The 24,630-nt window shown below is 34.6% G+C and overlaps 3 protein-coding genes and 1 long non-coding RNA gene across 8 annotated transcripts; 2 read left to right on the top strand and 2 right to left on the bottom strand.

Annotated features, from left to right (window-relative positions):
• Positions 1-68: 68 nt before the first annotated feature.
• Positions 69-10,463, bottom strand: egh (egghead). The gene is made up of 4 exons (XM_970403.5): positions 10,341-10,463; positions 10,175-10,288; positions 9,118-10,119; positions 69-1,661 (listed from the first exon to the last, which is right to left on the bottom strand). Exons 3-4 carry the CDS (start codon positions 9,937-9,939, stop codon positions 1,089-1,091), a joined length of 1,395 nt encoding a protein of 464 aa, XP_975496.1. The 5' UTR covers positions 9,940-10,119; positions 10,175-10,288; positions 10,341-10,463; the 3' UTR covers positions 69-1,088.
• On the top strand, positions 10,441-13,305 carry Tpi (Triose phosphate isomerase). Of its 3 annotated transcripts, none has more exons than XM_064359183.1 (3): positions 10,441-10,582; positions 12,448-12,930; positions 12,979-13,305. In XM_064359183.1, exons 1-3 carry the CDS (start codon positions 10,449-10,451, stop codon positions 13,253-13,255), a joined length of 894 nt encoding a protein of 297 aa, XP_064215253.1. In that variant the 5' UTR covers positions 10,441-10,448; the 3' UTR covers positions 13,256-13,305. The 3 variants fall into 3 exon arrangements, with proteins under 3 accessions (XP_064215253.1, XP_064215254.1, XP_975493.3); XM_064359184.1 differs by lacking the exon at positions 10,441-10,582 and adding an exon at positions 11,763-11,873; XM_970400.5 differs by lacking the exon at positions 10,441-10,582 and adding an exon at positions 12,240-12,399.
• Positions 13,301-13,834, bottom strand: baf (barrier to autointegration factor). The gene is made up of 2 exons (XM_970397.4): positions 13,620-13,834; positions 13,301-13,566 (listed from the first exon to the last, which is right to left on the bottom strand). Exons 1-2 carry the CDS (start codon positions 13,743-13,745, stop codon positions 13,420-13,422), a joined length of 273 nt encoding a protein of 90 aa, XP_975490.1. The 5' UTR covers positions 13,746-13,834; the 3' UTR covers positions 13,301-13,419.
• A 1,323-nt stretch (positions 13,835-15,157) lies between these two features.
• On the top strand, positions 15,158-23,300 carry LOC107397779 (uncharacterized). Of its 3 annotated transcripts, XR_010335418.1 has the most exons (5): positions 15,162-15,467; positions 15,516-17,135; positions 17,705-17,826; positions 22,272-22,339; positions 22,581-23,300. It is a non-coding gene; the product is annotated as an uncharacterized LOC107397779 (long non-coding RNA). The 3 variants fall into 3 exon arrangements; XR_010335417.1 differs by lacking the exon at positions 22,581-23,300 and having other exon boundaries at positions 15,164-15,467; positions 22,272-22,514; XR_010335416.1 differs by lacking the exons at positions 22,272-22,339; positions 22,581-23,300 and having other exon boundaries at positions 15,158-15,467; positions 17,705-18,392.
• The last annotated feature ends 1,330 nt before the right edge of the window (positions 23,301-24,630 follow it).

The raw sequence follows: 24,630 nt of genomic DNA, 5'->3' as shown, positions 1-24,630 counted from the left end.
CCACGAGTGTCTTCGTGTTGAACAAAGGAATTAAATTTGTGGGTTAATAAGGAAATAAAACAGCAAAGTATTGGCATTGTGCATTTTATTACTTAACGTTTTGTACATAAAAAATCATCAGTCGGCTTCAAAACAACAATTTTTGCTTCTCGAAAAAATAGCCCGAAATCACAATGAACTACACGAACTAGCAGCTAAGTAAGATCAACCGATGCTATTTGGATAATCAATAATGACTAGTATGTCTTCAGTGAAAGAAAATTTAATGAATTCATCACAAAAACAAAGTTATTTACACACAATAAAAAATAATCTTTGGGGTATTCACTTATTCTTAACAGTCACATGAAGAGCCGGCTAGTATTAAAATTTTGTTCTATAAACATGCACTAGACCAGTTTACTAAATGGACATGTTTACGTCTTAAATTAAACAACATAACGCTAGAACTTTGTTACTGTACAAGGAATAGAGGCTTCGCACACTAATTCATTACTTTGGAACACCAATCAATAACAAACTACTTGTTAATCTCAATAAAAATTGGCTCTGGACACTTTTGATTCTAATCGTTTTGATTTTCTACAACAAAATCCGCTTATTTAATGGCAAGCTACAGTGGAAGCTAGTGAAGAATGCAGGAAACGGTGAAAGAAAATACGTATTTCGCGACTCAGGAACACATAAAAAAGCCGAAGTTTTCGATAAGTCGATACTTGGTCCTCCCGTAGTAAGGTAATTGTTTTGCACCGAAATGGGGGAGTTTATGGAACGTATAAATCTTGATAAGGCAGCGTTTTAATAAAGCTGTCCGTAATAAGATGGAAAAAAACAATGTTTGCGCTGTTTCCAATTTTGCGTAAATACTAACCCGGCGATTTCATAATTGATAGTGAAATGAATGACTCGTAATAAATACATGGATGAGGTGGCCAATTGTGAAACCGCTCCGTATTAAAATACCTGATCTTTAATACATCGTATATTATAAAAGGACAACAAAGTAAAAATTTTCACTAGGCGGAAAATGAGAACCCGTCCGAGTTCCGCATTGGGCGTTTCTCATTTTCTGCATCCACCTTCAGCCTCTAGACCGTCACCTGCGGCCGCGCGTTCTTATTAACAACATAAAACTTATGTTTCTTGCCGAAAATCCCCCAAATGACCGCGACGTTTTCGATAACTAAATTAAAGGGTATAACGAGTACCGCTCCGCACAAACATAGCACAAACCGTCCCAGTCCGAACCTGTAAACCGTAAACGACTTTATGACACCGAACACAAACATGTAAATATTCACAGCACCGATAAATGCACAAATAAAGTCAATAATCGGCGGACAGGGGATGGGGAACTTCGACGCCAGCACCAGGTTGGAGACGGACAGCGGTAGCGTGAGCCAGGAGTAGCACGAGCAGGCCAGCAGGAGCTTGTTCCTGAGCGGGATGTCCTTGGAGTGCACCACCAGCAGGATGCCCTGGATCCAGCGCTTCCGCTGCTGGATGAAGTCCCAGAAGGTGAACGGGGACTTCTCCCACATCTCGCCCTCGATGAAGTTGAAACTGTAGCCTTTGCTGAAGGCCTTCATCGCGAAGAAGCAGTCCTCGGCGATCGAGCCGTCAAGGCCATTGTCGAAGGAAACTTCGCGTTCTGCGCCGACCTGCAACAAAACGGGGGTCACTTTCCGTGAACTTGGGAAAAAACGACCAACGGGCGACGAACTGGTTCTTCAACTTCGACGCGAAACGCCAAAATTGACTCGTGGAATTTTTACCAGCACAAAAAGTACTGATTTCCTGAACAAAATCATAGACCTTATCGAATAAAACAAACTGAATCACGGATTATTCTTCCTCCTGATAACCCGAAGCAATTAAAAATGAAACCAAAAACATCATTCCTTTTGTTTGAACAGTGTGCTCGAACAATATTTGCTTTCTTCCGTCCTTGGGCACATTTTCTTTCATCAACCCATTTACACTGTTTTGATCAATTTACGACGGCAAGTTACCGGAGTAGAAAAAGGCATTTGAAAACTTCCGGAGTGTTAATAGGTCAATCAATCAAAAGACCGACGTTTGACGAACGATTCCAACAAAATGCAAGTCCACAAAGACGGTGAATGAATTTATCGTGCGTTCACCTTCGCACAATAAACTCTCATTACCAAAATACTAATCGCTGATTTAATTGCGGCAATTTCTCGTCAAATGAATAGTTTCCACCCAAACCGTTTTATTCACGTAGACAGGAAATGGCGAAAGCAGAAGCGTTATATCCTTCCGGTCGCAAGAATGTCGCCGCACAATCAATCATTTTTAAAAAAGAGCGCTAACACCGTCCATACATTGATCATTCTTGACACAAGTCTTCAAATAAAATGGGCGAATTCGCCTCAAACATATTTCTTACGTGTCATTAATCAGCCCTCATTAACTCTAATAACTGGCATTATTTGTTCAGAGCACACACGTGTGTACCTTGTAACATTGTTTTTTACCAGCACATTGTTTGGCATCAAAGTGTTGCAAGGACGTCTCATACGTGCTACCTGAGTAATGCTGAATTCGACTAATGTTTCTTCAGGGATTACCAAGTGATTCACACGCATCAGGCAGTGCATATGTGGAACACATGAAAAATTTACTCAAGCCACCACCAAAAACCCAAAGACGAGACAAACATTTTGTAGATAACACGAACGATTCAAATTATCGGGTGCAAAGTCGTAAAACTATTTGTCCGTGGATGAATCATTCAATTTCTGATGAAATTGATCAAAACATTGCTAAAATCAGTCTCAAAACAATAATACATTTCCAAACGGCGGCGGAAATTTTAACTGTACACAACTAAAATCTAAATGGGTAGCAATAAAGCAATCAGTAATAAATTCGATTTTGATCAGTAAAAAATAATAAATGATCAGCATTTATTTAATTTTTAAATTTATTTTTAATTTATTTAAATTTTTATTTTAATTTATTTAATTTATTTAATATATAAATATATAATAATAATAAATAATAATTTATATAATAAATATATAATTTAAATAATATATAAATGATCAGTAGGTATTTAATTCATTTTTGCTCAGTAAAAAATTTTGTTTTACTGCACGCACAGTATTTTATTAAAATTTGACCAGTTTGCACAGTTTAAATAATAAACGCTCAGTAGCGAACTAAAAGGAAATATACCCCTTAAATGATTAAACTCGAAAATGTAAAACTCGAAACGTGGAATTCTACACCTTCTAATTTTGAGATGCTATTATTTACTGTGCATTTATTATTTTTACTGTGCAATTATTATATTTACTGTGCATTTATTATTTTTACTGTGCATTTACTATTTTTACTGTGCATTTATTATTCTACTGTGCATTTATTATTTTACCAAACATTTATTATTTTTACTGTGCATTTATTATTTTTACTGTGCATTTACTATTTTTACTGTGCATTTATTATTTTTACTGTGGATTTATTATTTTACCGAGCATTTATTATTTTTACTGTGCATTTATTACTTTACTGTGCATTTATTATTTACACTGTGCGTTTATTATTTTTACTGTGCAATTATTATTTTTATTGTGTATTTATTATTCTACTGTGCATTTATTATTTTTACTGTGCATTTATTATTTTTACTGTGCATTTACTATTTTTACTGTGCATTTATTATTTATACTGTGCATTTACTATTTTTACTGTGCATTTATAATTTTACTGTGCATTTATTATTTTTACTGATCAAAAATACTTGTCGTTTAAATAAAATACTGTGCATTTAATTTGTACTCAATATAAATAACCCTTATTATGGCAAAAGTGTTCAGACATCACTTTCCGCTATTCTCTGCCCGGAATGCTCATAAAATATGCAACGGTAGTTGTGCTCATGTTTGTCCACTTTCATTTTTTACCATCGAATCTATTCTTCGACATGAACAGTCAAATTATTTATTTATTATCGTAACCAATCATACGTGAAGTTTTTCGACCTCGATGCCGACCTATTCCTTAATACATAAAGGAGCATTTCTTTTCCAAAGGGTATTTTATTGCTTTCAGGGGCAATAAAACACAGGTGAGCCTTTATTTGGGACGATTGAACAAAACTAGTACTTTGTCATTGAATTATTTAATCACGAATAACCAAAATTAGCCTCGCCCAAGTAATCAACTAATGAAACTGAGCCGACAAGATGTTCATTATTTCAACTTTCATTAAATCATAGGCCGTTCCTGCTCGGTACTTAGCCTAATTGCAGGTTCGGTAGCGCAAGTAATAATAATGGAAATTGACGGTGCGATAAGTAGTGCCCCAAATGACTCAAATGCGGTTCTATCTGCTAGTCTACTAACCCATTTCCAAAACAGTTTGGATCTAATTTAAGCACACAGAACCAATAACAAAGCAGTGATATTGAATGGTGGAGGATTATCGTCACAATGCGACATTTTCGTACCGCGAAAAGTTGGCAACCTTGCAAAACTCGCACAAAATATTCGTTATTTCGGGACATATTGATCGCTGATATTACATTTACCGTGAACTTTATTTCCGTTGCGGAGCATTCGCTCCCATACACGCTAAAAGAATCGATCATTTCGGACATAAATTTAATACAACGACACGATATAATTATTATCAATCCATTTCTAACGAACCCACTAACAATGTTATCGCGTCACGAATCAATCACTCGGAAATTTCCGATTCGAAAACTTCTCAAAATCGTTAGTTTCACGTGCTTGAAGAGACGAAACAATTATTAATAATATCCAAGGCTGTTACTTGGCAGTTCCTAGTAGGTATCACGCCAGAAATAACCCACAATAAAGCAATTTATGTAACCGCGTTATGAAATTTAGAGGACATCCAATAAACACTTGCATCTCATTGATAAGGCAGGCAATAACAATCAACTTCGTGACTTTTTTTCTTATTGTTAATTAAAATGGACGCAATAATTCATATTCGAAATCTGGACTGCAACACGACACGCAATGTAATTCGAGCTTTCCGCAAAATACGCCTGGAATTACCAGTGCACGAGCAAATGGAAATTCGTTACGTAAGTTTATTTTGCTTAGAATTTGTACAAATGCACCGTAAAATTGGCAATTTGTGAATCGGGAGATGAAAGGTCAACGGCAGGTTTACGAGAGTTTAAAAAATAATAGACGTGTTTTATTGACGCATAAATATTTAGGTCTGGTCGGGGAAAAGGACTTATCTTATCAGCCGGATATAGACGTGACGTCGGGCTCCAGAGCCTTTTTAGACAGCCACGCTTGCGAAACAAAAAGTGAAATAAAACCGGATTTAAATAAATTTAATTTTTAATGAGTTATGTAATTTCTGCTGGACATTTATGCAACAATAAAATACAAATTTGTGACAATGACGACAATAAGAAAACTTTAATTCCCCTGATAATAATAATCGTCCAGTGACGTAGTCACATAGTTTGCTTCTTATAAATAAATCCTTAATGATTTACTGCCCCGTTCCACATTTGCACACAATAGATTCATGAATTCAGTTCTATGTTTTTATAATTGAATATCAAATTTCGCTTTTCCTTGCATTACTTTCACCTGCAATCATCTTAATAAAGTAATTTCACACCAATTCTAAGATCCACGTTATAATACAGGTATTTGCCTCATTCCCATCACTACATTTTTGTTTCACTTCCAAGGCAGCGATACTCTAACCTTGTCCAAAGTTCATCCGGTGAATAATTTTTGCAGTTGGAAGAAATAAAAAACTTGACAGAACAAAGAATATCATAAAATATTCATCTTGCAATTTGTAGGAAACTTAATAAATTAATTTCTTATTGAAACATAAGGTAAAATGAATATTCCAGTTTCCATCAGCTCGATGCCTTCTATTTCTGTCGTCAATGCCATTAGAAAAGAAAGAATGCGACTTAATTTTATTATTCCGATCTTACATCACATTCGAGGACGGTCCAATTCAATCGAATTATTAATTGGCCTAAGTTCAAACACGCTACGAAAACTGGGCCGATTAAATAACCCACCGAGTATGTACTTTATTACGTTTCTTAGACAAATCTTCGCAGAAGTGTAAATAGAATTTGGAGCTCAAACAGAACGATTTCACGGTCTGTTATATGAAAATGAACGACGACCAGAATTATTTTTAACCAAGGACTGAGTCCAAAAAATTCATAGAGGGACTAGGCGAACGAGCGAACTATTGACTGTCTTCAATCAAACGAGATGACCACTAAATCGGTACTAAACATTTAACGTGTTTATTTTGAAAGTTTTCTATATAAGGCAAATGTGTATTAACAGTTAACAAGTGCCCACATTAATGCTAATGAGCTAAATCGGATTACACGTTAACTTTTTTAATTTTTACACTTTCGCTAACCCAATGAAATCCCTGCAATCATTACCACCGGCGTTCAATTACAATAACTGGTGTTGCAAACCTTGACCATTTCCCACTTAACTATTTACAAATTTAACACGTTTTACATAATTCCATTTCTACACTTGCATCCCATTAATTTCGTTTAGCACGAATTAAATCTGGCCCGTGCTAAATTACTTGCAAAACTCTAAAAATATTGTTTTACATTTCGACGCCAAATTTCCTCGATTTTTGGGAGTGTGCGAACGTCACAACACTGTCAATAGAACGACACGAAAATCCACTTAAACGATGATCTGGCTATTGTCTGAATTTTCATGTCGACAATAATTGACATATTTTAGTGCAATTAATGTAAATTACAATTATCAGAGGTCAGATCGTTTCATTTGAACCGTTCAAGTTCTGGTAAAATGCGAAACGGTTCATTTGCACTAAACAATGACACAGACACGTTTTTATTAATATGCATGATTGGCTGTCACCCCCATTGATGACGAATTCGTTTCTAGGTTTATGAATTTTTAAATGCCACTAACAGGAAAAATAAAATAATATTAAGTACCCCCTGAATACGTTATTGTTGCAATAAATGGCAATTATTATTACTCGAACAAACAATTACTACATTTGATTTTTATTGTTAATAAATTACTTGATTTAAATTTTCGGGGAAAACAAGTACGAAACAAGCAAATAATTACCGTTGAGCAGCTGCTAAAAAGAATGTTTAGCAACGAAATTTGAAAAAATCTGAAACAAAAGAAGCTTTATTCCAGCTTCGCCATAAATCATAAAACGTAGGTATTTTTTGAATTCTTAGTAAAATTTGCAATGTAAGAGGCCGACCACGCACTGGTGAGACTGTGGCATGTTGTAATGCAATAACAATGAGCAAAGAAGCAAAGAAGCTGTGCATTGGCCTTTATCATTTATTAGTTTTATTACACTTGATTTCACACTTCTGGCACGTTTTTTTGCATAAATGTGTTGATTTCATTGTGCTAGTTGCAAATAATACTTTATCGCGTTCTCGCAATTTTCCGTAATTGAAAAATGAATAAAAATCTTTATTACATAATTGCGCAATAATAAATGAATTGAAATTAAAGTTCGTTTTTAAGATTGTGATAAAATAAATTCCACAATTTATTACACGCATTCAATTGTATTTAAAAAATATCAGGCATTGAATTATTCCCTGTACTTCATAAGTGCACTTCAAGATTACAAAAAAGACGTCAACAAATTGAAAAAGAAAGTAGGACAGTTAAACAAAACACCTAGTAACAGAAAAACTAAAAGAATTAAGTAACGCAAATAAAAACTGTTTAAAAGCGGGAAAAATCAGCGAAATAATTGACCGAATTCCCACCTTATCTTAGGGGAATTTTCATTGACTAAGTACCTGACCCCCATAAATACATTACTCTCAATAAGCACCTACAATAAAGAACCTTCAGTGTTTAATGCTAATCGTCACGTTAAATGATCCCTAAAAAATGTTTACCGAAGTCTTTACCTATCTAAATCGTCAATCACTCATTTGGTACTAGTAAGACTATTATGATTACTGCAAATTACCGGCGCTGACGTCAGTTGATTGGTTATTTTGGCAAATAGCTGTCTGGAACGAACAGAAACAAACCTTGACCAAATCACCTCAGCGATAAGAACATCAAAAACTGGAGTCGGTTATTGTTGATAAATCTGACCGGAAAGCAATAATCGTTGCCATTATTTTCTATGAATCATTAAGAGAAGTCTCGTGTCAAGATTATCGCTATTATCAGATTACCAATTATTGCAAATTACGAGTACAGATATTTTTTTAAATAAAGTTATCGGTTTTCATCAGCAGATATTTCCAAAACATCGACGCTATCTTGCTTCAAACAGCGCAAATTTCTTATCACTTGGCCAATTATGGCTGGTAAAAATAAGCATGGTAGAACCCTGAACAAATAACAATAAATAGCTGAGGTTTATTAACTCTGTAGCCTAACACTATCTATGTATTTGTTCTATTTTTGAATAAATAAGGGATTTTTCAAATATGTGTTTTTATGTACAAAAATAAACAAATAGGTGTTAACTGACTTCTTCCGTTCCTAAATTCGAATCAAAATTAGCAAAACCATAATTATGTTCTTCCAATAAACAGTCAATAAATAGGCGATAAACACATACATAACAAAAATTACTCCGTACGGTTCATCCCCACGTTTCGTAATAAATTCTTACCCCGTCATTTCATTAATTATGAACAAAGTATCGTAAAAATACGCACCGATCAATGAATTAAAAATACAAAAAACTGTGCCTTTGATAAATGATTTGAAAACTAGAACCTGCAACAGATTACCATTATTTTGCGTAATTTATGAACGTCCTTCAATAATAACGGAGTAATAGTAAATCGATAGATGTGATTACTTTGCGACACCTGTACGATGCATCTAATGGCACACATAAATCAAGATATTTGTTTTGATGGCATTAAAAATGTCTCCCACTAGACAAACAATCAGAGCACGTGAATTCCATTTATTAGAGAAATGGTGGAAAAAGATGCGTGTTTGAAATACATCAGCTAGGAGCTGACGTCCATAAATCATAGTCTATGAATAATTGAGCAAATATCGATCAAAAGAATGCAACTTTCGTTATCATCGGTCGATTTTTACCTGCGTGACGACAAACGACCCCTTCCAACTGAACAACGGCTTGTGGAACATCCGAAATTGCAACTTGAGCTTTCCCATATCGTCCGTGACTCTAAAAGAATCCGCTAAGGTCGTAATCCAATTAACCACTTCTTCGTTGGCGTAAGTGATCAACCCCTGTCCGAACTGATGCTTGCCATCCCCGACGAAGTTCAAAATCCCCCGGACGGAATTCTCCGTCAGGAGAGTCTCCTCGTCCAGGTGCACGATCCAGTCGTTTGGCGACAAGACATTGACGTCGTCCTCCAGGCAGTACTGCAGCGCTCGGGCTTTGAAAAGCGCCCCCGACTTGGTGCGGTAGTCCTGGGGGACCACAATCTCCCTCACCTTCCTGTGCTTCTCCATCCCCAGTTTTTTATCAGTCACGACTTCAATGAGGAAGTTCTCCAGCCCGGCGTCTAGACACTTGTTCATGTTCCGGTTGACGTTGTTTTTGACCAGCTGGGGGAAGTCGCCCCTGGTCACCACCCTAATACAGATGAAGGGCGCTAAAATCGGCGACGCTTTTAAAACGACTTTATCCGGGAACGCGTTGTAGTAAGTCAGTCCGATGAAATTAAACAACACTTGGGGTAAGGGGAGGAAAGTCACTAGTCTAAGCAGGTAGAGCACCAACGCACCCAAGTACCCGTAATGCACCCAGGGGTTGATGTCTTCGGCGGGGACGAAAAAAGCGCCATCGAGGAGTTTGATCCCTCCGGTGAAGATCTCGAACATGAATATCACATAGATGAAGAGACAGCAGTGGAGGTAGTGCTTCGCTTTGCTCGTCAGCATTGTCATTTCGGCAAACAACCCTCGCACTGGACACTAATCACGCAAGCAGGATTTTCACCACTCGGTGCCCGACGGCCTGTACTACCAAGGGGTGGAACGTCACTTTACATATCACAGATAAAATGTGACGGATTTGCAAAAGCCGGGTTCGAGCGTTCAACTACACCATCATTCGGCACCAGACATCTGCAATGAGAATGCTATCGCGGCTTTTCTGTTGATTCCTCTGTATGGGGCTTACGGAGGCATGCGCATCGCAGAAACCAATATTCCACATTTAATGGGTGTAGCTCGGCAAGGTTTAATACAGCGCTGATAATTCTATTGCATAAACACAGCCAAATTGTCCCAAAATCTACGATTTTACACACATTTGTCAACAAGCCAACCAACCCTTAATGCAAAACCTAAAATTTTATCGCAGTTTTTCGTTTAAAAATCGCTCGTTCTCGGTAAAACTCCTAGTAAAATCACGAATATAAGGAAAATAATTGTACACGAATAAACTATCATAAATGACAAAAAACACTGACGTTGTTCTTGTCACTGGTTTGGTTTTGAAACTCTCGGTTAGCAAAATTTTTAGTATGGCTGAAGTAGATCCAGCTTGCACCCCAATCAAAATTGGGTCTGGACCTGATGCCAAATTGTAAGTCCTTATTTTTTTTCTTTTTTATTTTTTCTGTAATTTAATGTGTTCTTTAATTCGTAGATTTTTTCGCTTTCCGTTCTTACAAGTCGCATTTTATTTCACAAAAGTGAAAAAAAAAATTGATAAAAAGTACAAACATAATTTATAAAGGGTGTCTTAAAATTGGCAAATTTTGAGTTTAGAGCGATACAAAGAATCACTTCAGTTGTGTAAATGTAGAAACAAAATGCAAATTCGGGACTTCCCCATAAAGATAAGAAGCACTTCAGTTGCACTTTAAATTGTGTTTTTTTCCAGGCCAAAAATTTCAGTGTTTATTGTCATATATGGTGTAGATGAGTGTGGAGAAAAATACAGTTTCTCAATTTTAGTATTAAAAAATCGTAATTTTTTGTACTTTTTTTAAATGAAACAAAACACAAAAATTTAGATTTTTTACTCCAAAAAAAGCTGTTTTTTGAGAAATTGTTTTACATTATTATTCTCCATAATCATTCAGTCATAAAGACTGAAACTTTTCAAAAGTTTAAAATTTCATTTTGAACCCTCGGGGGAAGCCCCTAATTTTTTTTCTATGTTTGGACTACAGATGCGATTCACTACAAGGCTCTGAACTCGAAATTCTCCAATTTTTAGACACCCTGTGTTTTGAAAATATGTACATATTAGTCATGTTATCAATAAATAAAAACGAACAAATAATGTTTCAGTGATTCATTTCGTTTAATTGTGACGCCGTACATTTGCTAGAAATACCAGAATACCACGTAAATTTTTTTGAAAAATTTCACAATAAATACACTGAATAAAGCAATGTAGTACAGTTAAAGGGTGTCCCTGCAGATAAATTAATTTACTAAGGCTACAGTTTTTATCTTATTTTCTTCCCATATGTCAAGGGTTAGGTTTAAATTACATTATTTTAATTACACTCCGAAAGTTTAGTAAATTGTTTCTCCCTAGGGAGAAATTTGTAAAACATGCAACCAACTTTACGCTAACTAAAATCAATCATTTTAGGGTGTTTACGGAAAGTTTGTTTTACGTGAATTTTAGATTAAAAAATCTAATCAAAACTTTAGAGAATAACACAAAATGTTTAGTAAAAATAAAAAGTAGAACACTTTTAAAAACACTCTGTATTGCAAATTTGAAATTTGTGACTTATGTCCCTATTTTGATGGATTAACATCAGTAACAAATAATAAATAAAATTATTTATAGATTATAAATCAGCGACAATGCTCTTTAACCATGTGTACAAGTTCACATATAAAGTAATTGTTCGGTAAGTGAAATAAATAATAAATTAATAGTAGCCTACACTAGAGCTTATATCGTTTTAAAAAATACACAAGTTCATTTAAAAACAATATTCCCGGCACTGAAATGTATTACCTTTTTTTGCCTGAAATTAAGAATACATAATAGTATTTGGAGTAAAGTTATAATTAGTAAAACACCAAACAACTGTGTGACCTTTCTGATAAAATTTATTATCTAATGATAGCTTTTAAAAATACAAATTTGCTAATGTTATGTTATGAATGCCCTCCAAAGAGTAAACAAATAATCACACCACGTTTATCAACAGCTGTCAGTCCTAATTAATGCGACTTTTCGGAAAAAATCCAAAAAGAATTCAAATTTTTGTCCACTGCGTCTAAACCCGAGGCAATGCGTGAGCTCGCGAGCGTAATCTTTGGAAGGTGGAGCTTGTTGACCTTTAATCACTTGGAGGGCATTCAATGTTTCAATTTCATATCAAAGTATAAAATCACCGGTTTCAGGACTTTGTCTAGTCGCTAAAAAGTGTACGTATAAACCAGTCTTGTTTCACAATCATTTATTTTTTTCCTCAGACATTGCAGCTGCAGCATGGGCCGAAAATTCGTAGTTGGGGGCAACTGGAAGATGAACGGAGACAAAAAACAAATCTCCGAAATCATCAACACCCTAAAAACCGGCCCCTTGAACCCCAACACCGAAGTCATCGTGGGAGTCCCCGCAATTTACTTGGAACATGTGCGAACAAACCTACCCCAAAGTATTGAAGTGGCCGCCCAAAACTGCTATAAAGTTCCTAAAGGCGCCTTCACCGGCGAGATTTCCCCCGCGATGATCAAAGACATTGGCGTGAATTGGGTGATTCTGGGGCACTCAGAGCGTCGCCAGATTTTTGGCGAAACTGACGAACTTATCGCCGAAAAAGTGGCTCATGCCTTGGAGGCTGGCCTGAAAGTTATCGCCTGCATTGGGGAGACTTTGGAGGAACGGGAAGGGGGCAAGACTGAGGAGGTTGTCTTCAGACAGACTAAGGCTATTGCTGGGAAAATAAAAGACTGGTGATTCATATTGTGGGGAAAAGCCCAGTTCGTAATGAATTTTTTTAGGTCAAATGTTGTCGTTGCTTATGAGCCGGTGTGGGCCATAGGTACGGGAAAAACTGCCACTCCTCAGCAAGCACAAGAAGTGCACAAGGCTTTGAGACAATGGTTTTGCACAAACGTTAACGCGGACGTTGGAAATAGTATCAGAATTCAATACGGGGGCTCCGTAACTGGGGCCAACTGCAAAGAATTGGCTGCCCAACCTGATATTGACGGATTTTTAGTAGGGGGTGCGTCCCTCAAACCCGAATTCGTGAACATTGTAAACGCAAAGCAATAATTTTGTAATTAATTATTCGTGTAAGGGAGTAATAAAAGACTTGAGCCGTTTTTAATATAATTTTTGTGCTAAACTAAATTATTTCACTTATAAAAATATTTACATTAGTAAAGTATTATCTTATTTTAATAAAACGTGTTTAGCATCAAACTATACAAGCCACTTTACAAAAACTCCTCACACCAGTCTTTCAAACACTGCCAACAATCAGCCGATTGTTTTGAATTCGCCTGGCAAGTGTCTTTCATCCATTCTTGGAAAAGCTCTTGGTTTTTCTTCAATATCAAAAACTGGCCCAACACCACATACGCCTAAAACAGGAAAATGTTATGCAAAAAAGCGCAATGTAAAAACATAACCTCACCTTGTCAAATCCGGCAGACGAAAGACGTTTACCTAAAACTTCACCCACACCTGCTAATTCAGTCACGGGCTTGTCCCCCATGGGCTCAGCAATAAAATTGCGATGTTTTTGGGATGTACTCGACATTTTTTTAATAAAGAAATAAACTTTTGACTAGCAAAAGGACGTACTAAATGACAGAACGCGTTGGCGGGAGCTTTGCCACCGAATCAAAAATTCGGACGGATCATCATCTCGAAAAAGCACTTATTAATTGTTTACTAATAATTAATTAATGAGAAAACCACAAACAATTAAATCTTTGAATAGTTATTGAAATTCTGCTAATTTTTTAAATTTATTCGTTGATTTTTAAGCGAATTTTCGGTTCAACGCACAGTCGATAATTTTTTGTTGGCAGGATCACAGATTAGAGAAGTTAGCACCAGATCTGACACTCTTTTCCCGCGCGCTGTGAGGCTTGTTGACCTTGGACGTGCATATTATTGAATGATATTAGTTACATTTGCTGTAACGATAAAAATATTTTTATGGCTGAAACAATAAAGGTTTTTTTGAAAATATGAATCAGTGTCGTTATTTAACTCATTTCTAATGGTTTTTAATATAAAAAATATAAAACAGCTTCGACCATCAAAATTGTGATCAAATTTAAGATGGACTGAATTTTACCATATTTGTACTGGAAATTGTTTTAAACGCAACAGGGTTCATTTTCTTTGTTCTAGTAATGTAATTAAACACTTATAACACACTTTGTAATAATAATAATACAACAATTTTAAGGGTACGTAATAGATTTTACTATCATAGTAAACACGTAGTAAAAATTTAGGGGAATGAGTTGGCAATACTGATTAGTACCAACAATTACTTGAATAATTTATAATTAATAATTATAATTATAATTATAATTAATTATTCAAATTTCGAAAATTACCGGATTATGGTCGGAACTTAGTTGTGAAAGAGACTGAGGGTCGTTTTCCAATAAGAGATTCTTTGTAAGGATTAAGTCTATTACTCGCTTCGGCGGTACATATACTAAAATTGGAACGATACAGAGAAGGATTGAACGCGAATATCTTACCAAAACGTCTATAATGGATTTTCAGTCGTTTTCGGATTGAATACATTATATTGTCTATGCTAATTTTCTTATTAATTAAAAAAATGAAATTCGTTTTGCATGCTACGCACTAGTGTACAGAACAATTATTATGTCCAAATTAAGTTTATTTTTTAAGGGTAAGCACGCACGTAATACGCTGAATACGCTCAATCGTGCAGCGCCTAAAAATTTAATAACGAATAACGCATTTTGAGTTTTGAGCGTTTTTATTAAACAGAAGACGGTCGATGGTCGCTGACACATCGGCCTACTCGTTTAAAAAACGGATTTACTGTAAAATCAATTTTTTTTCCGTTATAGAAATTGTTCTTATAGTATATTAAGTATAGAGAACGGTAAGGGTTTGTTACTGTTCGACATGCTTATAACGTTTTTTGCACGATCGGAATCAGTATCAGTGTCAAAATTATAAATAAATAATTTTTAAATAAAATGAACGTATTGAGATTACGAATTTAGACGGCTCTGTGTTACTATGGATTATTGCCAAACAAACAAAAATTGTGTTCTGCCAGTTGTCGATTAATTCGATAAAAAGTATTGATTGAAAGTGCAGCGGTGTTTTTTGATAAAGAATAATGAGCGATTCGGAAACAGAGAATTTGTTAGAAGAACCCTGGAATATTGAAATGATCGGCAATAATTCCGGAAAAAACAAAAGTACGATATGAAAAATTCTTAAATGAAGCACCTGATGAAGAATTTTGATTAATAAGGTATAGTTATTCGCAAACTGCGATAAAAATACTACTGAACATTTTTAGCTCACTGTGATATTAAGAGTCTCAGGGACTTGTAGAAGAGAGGAATTATATAACATGACTATTATAATAATAGGAGTAATATACAACGGCCTCTGAGTTCTGTGACTAATGCAACTGATTCAGTTCTAATTGTGCGCAAACGAGTCGTATTACAATTAACAACTGTAGCAATTGTACTTTTCACTTTTAGTATGAATAAATAATTAGTAAATTTTGAATTTTTATATTACTTTTACTTACCGTTCAGTGAACATTAAACATTAAACATTAAACAAAGGGGCCTCCAGACTGTTCAAAGTCGTCCACATTACGAAGCACGTCTGTGTGAGAATACTGGAAACTCATTCAAACAAAAATTGTTTAAGAAATGTAAAGTGGTAGGTATCAACTTGAAAGAGAAATTTCTAAGATACCAAATTTTCATTAAGTATTTCAGGTAGATTTAAACAATACTTCCTTGAAAATTCATTCTAAATTATTAGATTAGATGGGAAAGAATTTAAGACCGCTCTGCTTACACTGACCTTCGTTTCACAAAATTTAATGCATCTAAATCTGGGAATCGTAGCGCATCGAAGTTTAGTGGACTTTTTATAGCCACTTATTTACAGCAACGATGTTATACAAAATTTAAATAATAAAAAGAAATTCAGGTTGTATTATTTCTATTTCTTAGGTAATATCGAGGTGTAAACCGTACCCCAAATTTTGTACACCAGATGGTTTCCTGAGATTTAATCATGATTCCTTCTGATTTTCCCTAAATTTTTAAAGTGATTTCCTTAAAATTTCTTGATTTACTCAATTTTGTACACTGATTTCCTCTGCTGTTTACCTCTCGGGTAATATTGAAAACATTTACTTTTCTTGTTGCGAAAGATGTCTTGGTTTCATAGCAGTTGTTGATAGTGTTGAAGGAAAAAATTATATTTAATTTAAAAAAAAAATAAATCGATCAATTTAAAATCCTGGAGTAATTAAATACGATAACCTAAAAAAACACTAAGGGAACAGTTTATTAAAATTTGAAATGTAGGTAACAAACTTTTTTGAGTTCAACAACTATTATTTAAAAACGTGTTGTTGGATTTTTCGTTAAATACAAAGTTCAAATTCCTTTAAGAAATGAATTCACTGTTGAAGCGCCGGCACCTTCTTCGAAATGTCCATAAGAGGTGCTGTATTCTGCGCATTCTAAAAGCCTTTCTCATTGCAATGTTCAGTTGAATTTAGGGACTATATGATTTATTTTTACATGAGTGAAGCACAGGTTTGAAGGTTTTATGGTATCTGTACACATAAACAGTAATAACCAGGGTGAAATTATAGACAATCACCGAATTTATTGTTCTGATTCACCAATTTTTCAGACGTGAGAAAATCTTGACATTTTTGACGTACGTTGTTGAATTTTGATGGTGGAGCCATCTGTAGAGTGTATAATCGTTATTGTTGCCCTGTCAAGGTCCGTGTCGTTACTTTAGTATATCTACTGGCTTTGGTGTTGCCAGTGATTTACTAGGGAATTATCACTTCTTAACCCTTACTGTTCTGTGGTTGACAGTTGACACCTTGTAGCAGCGTGTGAGCGTCGTGAGCGTGTTGTGCATCGATTAACAGGTAAGTCTTGATTGTCTTGATATTTATTAAATGTTATAAGTAAAATGTAATTCGTCTGACATTATGTTTATTTTCAACGATTGTGTCTAAAATTAAAGTAAATCAAATAACTGAATCCTGACCCACGACCACGTGGTTTTTATATTGTAATTGTTTTCGCGTCCAAAACATGGCAGTAATTACATAATAACTAGAATAATTATATTTATTATACTGTTATCACTAGGAAGTTGTAACACGTGTTGTACGGTAGGCAAAATTGTTTATCTGAATTTGTGTTTTTGTAAAGGTTTTTAAATATCGCAGAGAAAATGTCTGCTTAACGCTGACTCGTACTGTAAGTTGTTTCTATTGTTGTAATGTACAACTTTCACTTTCCTGTTAAATGTGCAACCCTCAATCCCTAACCGCTCGTGACGCCCCCCTTCTGGGAGCAGGTAGTTTTTCCTTCTTAAAAAGGACCGTCACAAAAATGAGGGAAGGAGACGCGATGTAGAGCTAAAAGTAAATTGTTGTAACGTTGTAAGTTGTTGGAAGTTTGTAGAGAATAAATCTGTTGAATTTTTTAGGGTTTTTGCGTGCGACCGTTGGCAGCGGTTTGAACTAACCCTTACTGTTCTGTGGTTGACACCTTGTAGCAGCAGAGTAGCAGCGTGTGAGCGTCGTGAGCGTGTTGTGCATCGATTAACAGGTAAGTCTTGATTGTCTTGATATTTATTAAATGTTATAAGTAAAATGTAATTCGTCTGACATTATGTTTATTTTCAACGATTGTGTCTAAAATTAAAGTAAATCAAATAACTGAATCCTGACCCACGACCACGTGGTTTTTATATTGTAATTGTTTTCGCGTCCAAAACATGGCAGTAATTACATAATAACTAGAATAATTATATTTATTATACTGTTATCACTAGGAAGTTGTAACACGTGTTGTACGGTAGGCAAAATTGCTTATCTGAATTTGTGTTTTTGTAAAGGTTTTTAAATATCGCAGAGAAAATGTCTGCTTAACGCTGACTCGTACTGTAAGTTGTTTCTATTGTTGTAATGTACAACTTTCACTTTCCTGTTAAATGTGCAACCCTCAATCCTTAACCGCTCGTGACGCCCCCCTTCTGGGAGCAGGTAGTTTTTCCTTCTTAAAAAGGACCGTCACAAAAATGAGGGAAGGAGACGCGATGTAGAGCTAAAAGTAAATTGTTGTAACGTTGTAAGTTGTTGGAAGTTTGTAGAGAATAAATCTGTTGAATTTTACACCGAGTATATTAATATTTCCCCTTTCTGAAGTATCACGAAATCGTGGATACAACACTATTCTTAGGTCCAAATCGCACAATAGGTATTTTTTTTTATACTTGGAAGTAAGTGAACAATCTCATTTATATATATATATATATATATATATATATATATATATATATATATATATATATATAAAAGTTGGATTTTTTAAGGACAATTTGTTATACTTCATTTAGATTTTTAGCAAGTAGCCTAGACAATTTGTCATCTAATCTGGAATCAAGTCAGTTGAGAGAAATAATTAAATACTTTTCAAATAGTGAATTAGATGTGTTATTTAGGAAAGAAAAAAGCAAGATAATTAGAAAAGGAATATATCCTTATGAATACATGGATTCTTTTGAGAAATTTTCTGAAACAAAACTTCCATCAATAGATAAATTTTATTCTTCGCTCACAAAAGAAGGAATTTCTCAAGAAGAATTCAAACATGCAGTGAAAGTATGGAAACATTTTAAAATTAAAAACTTGGGTGAATGGCATGATTTATACTTAAAACTAGATGTTTTGCTGTTAACTGATGTATTTGAAAATTTTAGAGACTTATGTTTGGAAAAGAGTTATGGACTCGATCCTGTTTGGTATTATACAACGCCGGGGTTAGCTTGGGACTGTATGCTCAAATATACTTCAGTGGAGTTGGAATTATTAACTGATTATGAAATGTATTTGTTTTTTGAAAGGGGAATTAGAGGAGGTATTTCACAGTGTAGTAACAGGTATTCGCAAGCAGATGAAAATACTCAGATTATCTATATAGATGCTAATAATCTCTATGGATGGGCTTTATCTCAGAAATTACCAGAAAAAGACTTTAAATGGTTGACTTGTGATGAAATTAAAAATGTCGACGGTATATTGGTATCAGATAGTGATACGGGTTATGTTTTGGAAGTCGATTTAGCATTTCCAGTAGATTTAGCTATTCATAACAAATTCAATGATCTCCCTTTAGCTCCGGAAAATAGAATTCCTCCGGGCGGAAAAGTAGAAAAACTACTTTGTCATTTCTATGATAAGAAAAATTATATAATTCATTACGAAACATTAAAACTTTACAAAAATTTAGGTATTAGAATAAGAAAGGTTCACAGAGGTATAAAATTTACTCAGTCAAATTTCATAGCACCATATGTAAAATTTAATACTGAACAAAGACAAAAAGCCAAAAATGATTTTGAAAAAGATTTCTGGAAATTAATGGTTAATGCCCCATATGGTAAGTCTATGCAATCTGTTAGAAACCAACAAAATATTAAATTATATTGTGATGAAGAAAAACTACAAAAAGCGATAAACAAACCTAATTTTAAACACAGAACTATATTTAGCAAACACCTGGCAGCAGTTCACAATTTTAAAACAAAAGTATTGTTTAATAAACCAATTTATATTGGACAAGCTGTGTTAGATTTATCGAAATTATTAATGTATAACTTCCATTATAATGTAATTAAAAAAGAATTCAATGAAAACGTAAAACTTCTTTATGGAGATACTGATAGTTTTATATATGAGATTAAAAATTCCGATTTCTATGAATTTATGAAAAACAATCCCGACTATTTTGATACAGCTGATTATCCAAAGGATCATCCATTATATTCTGATAAAAATAAGGAAGTAATAGGGAAGTTCAAAGATGAATTGAATGGTATTAAGATATTAGAATGCATAGGTTTAAGGTCAAAAATGTACAGTTACAGAACTGAAACGTCTGTTTCGAAAAAATTAAAAGGTATCAAGAAAGCAGTATTGAAGAAAGAAATAAGTTTTGAAGATTACAAAAATTGCTTATTTAATCAAAAAGAATACTTCCATACACAGAAAGTGATCAGAAGTCATAAACATGATATATTTACTGAAGAAGTAAGGAAAAAGTCTCTAAGTTGGAAAGATGATAAAAGATACCTTTTACCTGATTCTACAGATACGTTAGCTTATGGACACGTATTAGTATCATCATAGGTACGTTCATGGACATTGTTGAATAAATCGCTATTTTTTATTAGTGTTGAGGTAATAAATTAAGAAAACAATAATTACAATTACGATAATAAACATAAGAACAAAAATAATAATTTTTAATTTATTAACTTGTTGAATGAGACTTGAAAACTTTTTTTGGAATTTTGGATATTCTTCATTGAATATATTTAAATTCTTGAATACAGTACTTTCCATTTAATTTACAATTTTTGACTTTTTTCATTTATTGCTCTCATATTTTTAGTATGTCTTTCAAATATTTTCAAAGTTCTTTTCTTTACATCATCGATGTTTGATGGTATTACTACTGTTTTGTTTCTTAATTCTGCTAGCTTCTTAGGATCGTAATTATTGTAGTTATCTAATTTATATTCCAATTCATCTATTTTATTATTAGCGGACTCTAGTTCACAGTCAGTCATAATTAATTGTTCAAGGAATAAATTAGCTGCTTTTCTTGCAATATATTTATCTACAACTTCTTGTTTGAAACCAACTATTTTTGCTCCATCTTCTAATCTGTCTATTTCAGTAATAATAGGTTTTAAATCTTTTTTCCATTTTTCTTTCTCATCGTTGGGAATGTATGAAACTAGTTTGTCCATTTATGACTGAAAAGTTTCTAAAGATTTACTAATTAATTTATCTGCTTCTTCATCTAAACTTATATGTTTACGCCTACCTGCTTTGTGTTCTACATTATCGAATATTTTTTTATTTTTTGTTTTGCTTTTTCTCTCTTTTGTTCCCAATTGTTCCGATTTGTTCTCTTTTGTTCCGGATTGTTCCCGTTTGTTCTCATTTGTTCTCGTTTTACATGCAATCTTTATGCCAACTGAATTTAGTCCCATATTGAGGGAATTTCTGGAAATACTTTTAGATTTGCAAAATTCTGTCTTTGTTAGTTTTTTATTTACAGTCGAATTGAGATATTCGATAGCAAAGTTACGATTTCTCATTTGAGTTACTTCATTGATATTTTTTGGTATATTTAGTTTTTTATCTTGAGTAAAAGATTTGTAACTATTTTTAAATTGCTGGAGTTCAGATGGTTGTCTTGTTTTTAATGGTGTATAATATTCTGCTACAATTTTGTTTTCTCTAGTACTGGTCATTTTTTAATTTATTGTAGAAATTTTTGTATTACTCGTTAGATACTGAACGTTGTATTTTCCAACATAGTAGTGAATATTTCTATAATTTAAAAAAATGTTGATATAGAAAAAAAGAATTATTGTGCAGTTTATTTCATACTACTCGGATTATAATAAACAAATATATGGTTTATTGTGTAAATTAATATAAAACCTTATTGTTGCAAGCAATGTAAGAAATAGCAATTAAACAAATCGTAATTCAAACAGGTATTTAAATGTGAAAAAAAAGTACTTTTTGCACAATTTATAAGTTCATCGAGGTTTAAAAATTAAAATTTACAAGCAAATCTGAAAAAAATTCTTAATTTGATTATTAATTTAATCTTGTTGAATTAAAAAATTAGCAATAATAACACTGGTGATGGAAGTTTTACTTCATAGTTAGTATCAACCAGTTTGTTTCTAGTGGTCTGCGCGATGTCTTTCCATCTGTGCAATTTAATTGGCGAGTAAAAGATTGATACGCAATGACCTTGCTTGTTCCTTTTTGTTTCATTATCTTTTAGGGTGTGGGGAACTTCAGAGGACGAGTAAAAAATTCCACTTTACAATAATACAGTTGTTTATTTCAGAACAAAATACAACACTTTAATAGGCTGCTGTTGAGGTTTTTCTATACTTTTCTTTTGTGTACTGCTCTCATTGACAAAAGACTTAATTATTTATATGCTTATTTGTATTACAGATTGTAGCCGAACCAAAGTAAAAATGAACGAGAGTTCTTCCGAGAGTTCTTCTCTAAATGATTCTAAGGTGAGGGTAAGAAATATATTTAGTCAGTCAGGTTTATTGGTGGAATTCACAATCATTAGTAAAACTCTCCTGTATTAGAAATTAACGGTGGCAATAATTTATTATTAGTAATAATAAGTACATATAATATAATTTTCAGAAACTTTCAATTTAAAAACCACAAAAATAATCCTAATCACTTTATTTATAACAACTATGCTAATGCATTTAGTAACGAGTTGTAATTTTTTTCTGTTTTTAGGATTCAGAAAAGTCGCTGTCCGAACTGGCAAGTCATGAATTCGCCACAATCAAAGAGACAGTTACGTTTGTGGACAAGACCCTGTTTATCAAATGTGTTTTAAGTGATACTTATAAAATAGTATTACTAACGGCACCTAGAGCTTTTGGAAAAACTACCCTCATGGATATGTTGAAGCAGTTTCTACTGGGACAAAAAAGTTTATTTGAGAACCTTAAGATTTGTACTGAAGAAATACGATTTTTTTCAAAGCACTGCAGATCTCATCCTGTGATACATATTGATACATTCAGATATTGATATTGTACATTCAGAGAACATTCATACCTGATGAAGAAGACTGATGATGGTACTTTAGCCTGGGCAAGCGACAAGTTGAACATGTCTAGCATTGACGTTGAAGACTTCGAAAATTTCTACGTTAAAAAAAAGTGTGTCACATTAAGAGAAGCTCATTTGGTAAATAGCTTAACATTTTTATCGGAAGTTTTACATACACATTATGAGGAAAAAGTTTTCATACTCATCGATGAGTACGATGCTCCTGCGGTAGTCCTGGTATTCGAGTCTTGTCCGAATAAAGATGACATTGGATTAATTAATGATTGTCTAAAACATTTCATGGCTAATACGCTGAAATTCAATGATTTCATAAAACGCTCATTAATTTTTGCTTGTGTTCGGTTGGCCGGAGCCTTCTCAGGGGATGCAGCAAGAGTTAATGAGAGTTAATGTTTTATAACTCTTGCTGCATCCCCTGAGAAGGCTCCGGATAATGATCCGTTCCTAAGTGATTTTCGATACGCACCGTACTTAGGATTTACGAATGAGGAGGTAAAGCAGCTACTTAAGCTTCCAGAAGTTAAAGCTGCTTGTGGGAAAGTAACATTCAAAACAATTAAGAAATGGTATGATGGATATATGGTATCTAATAGCCCATTGAAAATATTCAGTAGCTGGTCAGTCTTGAATCTTTTGGAAAGCGTTTATACAACCGGTAGGCTCAAATATTCCTCTTTCTGGATTGATTCAGGTAATGTAAGAAATCTGGGGAAGCTGTTTGCGGAACCTTCAGTTCGAGAAAAAATTGAGGAACTTATTTCTAATGGTGAAGTTACGATAAGAACAGTTAAATCGGTGAATGTCGATCATCTAACGAATCTATCCGGACCAGACGAAATCAGCAACAGGGCTCTCAAGAACCTCCCGCTGAAAGTCATCGTCGAACTGACAGGTATTTTAAATGCAATGTTCAGTTTCAGATATTTTCCACAACGTTGGAAAATGGCAACGGTCATTTTCATCCCGAAACCGGGGAAGGACCCAAAGTTTCCCCAGAACCACAGGCCAATCAGCTTGCTGTCGGCTGTGGGAAAGGTCGCAGAACGTCTCATCCGCTCCCGCCTCCTCCAGCTCACCCAGGAGCGGCACATTGTCCCCGATGAACAATTCGGCTTTCGGTCGAATCATTCAACAACTGATCAGCTACTACGAGTCGTAGAGCACGCTTCCATCAGTATCGAGCGCAAGCAAGTTACTGGTGCAGTGTTTCTCGACGTGGCAAAAGCATTCGATGCGGTTTGGCATGATGGGCTTATTTATAAGCTCCATCAGACTGGCATTCCGCTCGCAATGGTTCAAATGATCAGATCTTTTCTCGATGGACGCCGTTTCCAGGTGAGAATCAATAACTCTGTTTCAGATCCCCAGGAGTTGGAAGCTGGAGTCCCTCAGGGCTCCGTCCTTTCACCCCTTCTTTACTCCATTTTCACCCACGACATCCCAAAAACTGACCGTACGACACTGGCAATATACGCAGATGACACAGCGATTCTCACCAGATCGAAGCAACCCTACATGGCTACCCGCTACTTGCAGGAGTCTGTGGAACGCATCGAAAACTGGTGTCGCAGGTGGCTCATAAACGTCAACCCCGACAAAAGCCGAGCGCTTTTGTTGGCACGACGTAGAGTCAGCCCTGATGGGTTTGTTCGAATGTTCAACGCAGATATTCCCTGGTCTGACCAGGTCAAATATCTCGGGGTCATTC

This window comes from Tribolium castaneum, chromosome 9 (assembly GCF_031307605.1).
Source record: "Tribolium castaneum strain GA2 chromosome 9, icTriCast1.1, whole genome shotgun sequence".
Taxonomy (NCBI): domain Eukaryota; kingdom Metazoa; phylum Arthropoda; class Insecta; order Coleoptera; family Tenebrionidae; genus Tribolium; species Tribolium castaneum.
This window is presented reverse-complemented; position numbering and strand designations above follow the sequence as displayed.

What these genes read in the sequence shown, in the direction of transcription:
- baf (XM_970397.4), bottom strand. Translation starts at nt 13,745, where the DNA reads ATGTCGAGTACATCCCAAAAACATCGCAATTTTATTGCTGAGCCCATG. An exon ending in CGTCTGCCGGATTTGACAAG is followed by an intron (nt 13,567 to 13,619) that starts GTGAGGTTATGT and finishes TTCCTGTTTTAG; the next exon opens with GCGTATGTGGTGTTGGGCCA.
- Tpi (XM_064359183.1), top strand. Translation starts at nt 10,449, where the DNA reads ATGACAAAAAACACTGACGTTGTTCTTGTCACTGGTTTGGTTTTGAAA. An exon ending in TCTGGACCTGATGCCAAATT is followed by an intron (nt 10,583 to 12,447) that starts GTAAGTCCTTAT and finishes TTTTTTCCTCAG; the next exon opens with ACATTGCAGCTGCAGCATGG. An exon ending in GCTGGGAAAATAAAAGACTG is followed by an intron (nt 12,931 to 12,978) that starts GTGATTCATATT and finishes GAATTTTTTTAG; the next exon opens with GTCAAATGTTGTCGTTGCTT.
- egh (XM_970403.5), bottom strand. Translation starts at nt 9,939, where the DNA reads ATGACAATGCTGACGAGCAAAGCGAAGCACTACCTCCACTGCTGTCTC. An exon ending in GGTCGTTTGTCGTCACGCAG is followed by an intron (nt 1,662 to 9,117) that starts GTAAAAATCGAC and finishes GTTTTGTTGCAG; the next exon opens with GTCGGCGCAGAACGCGAAGT.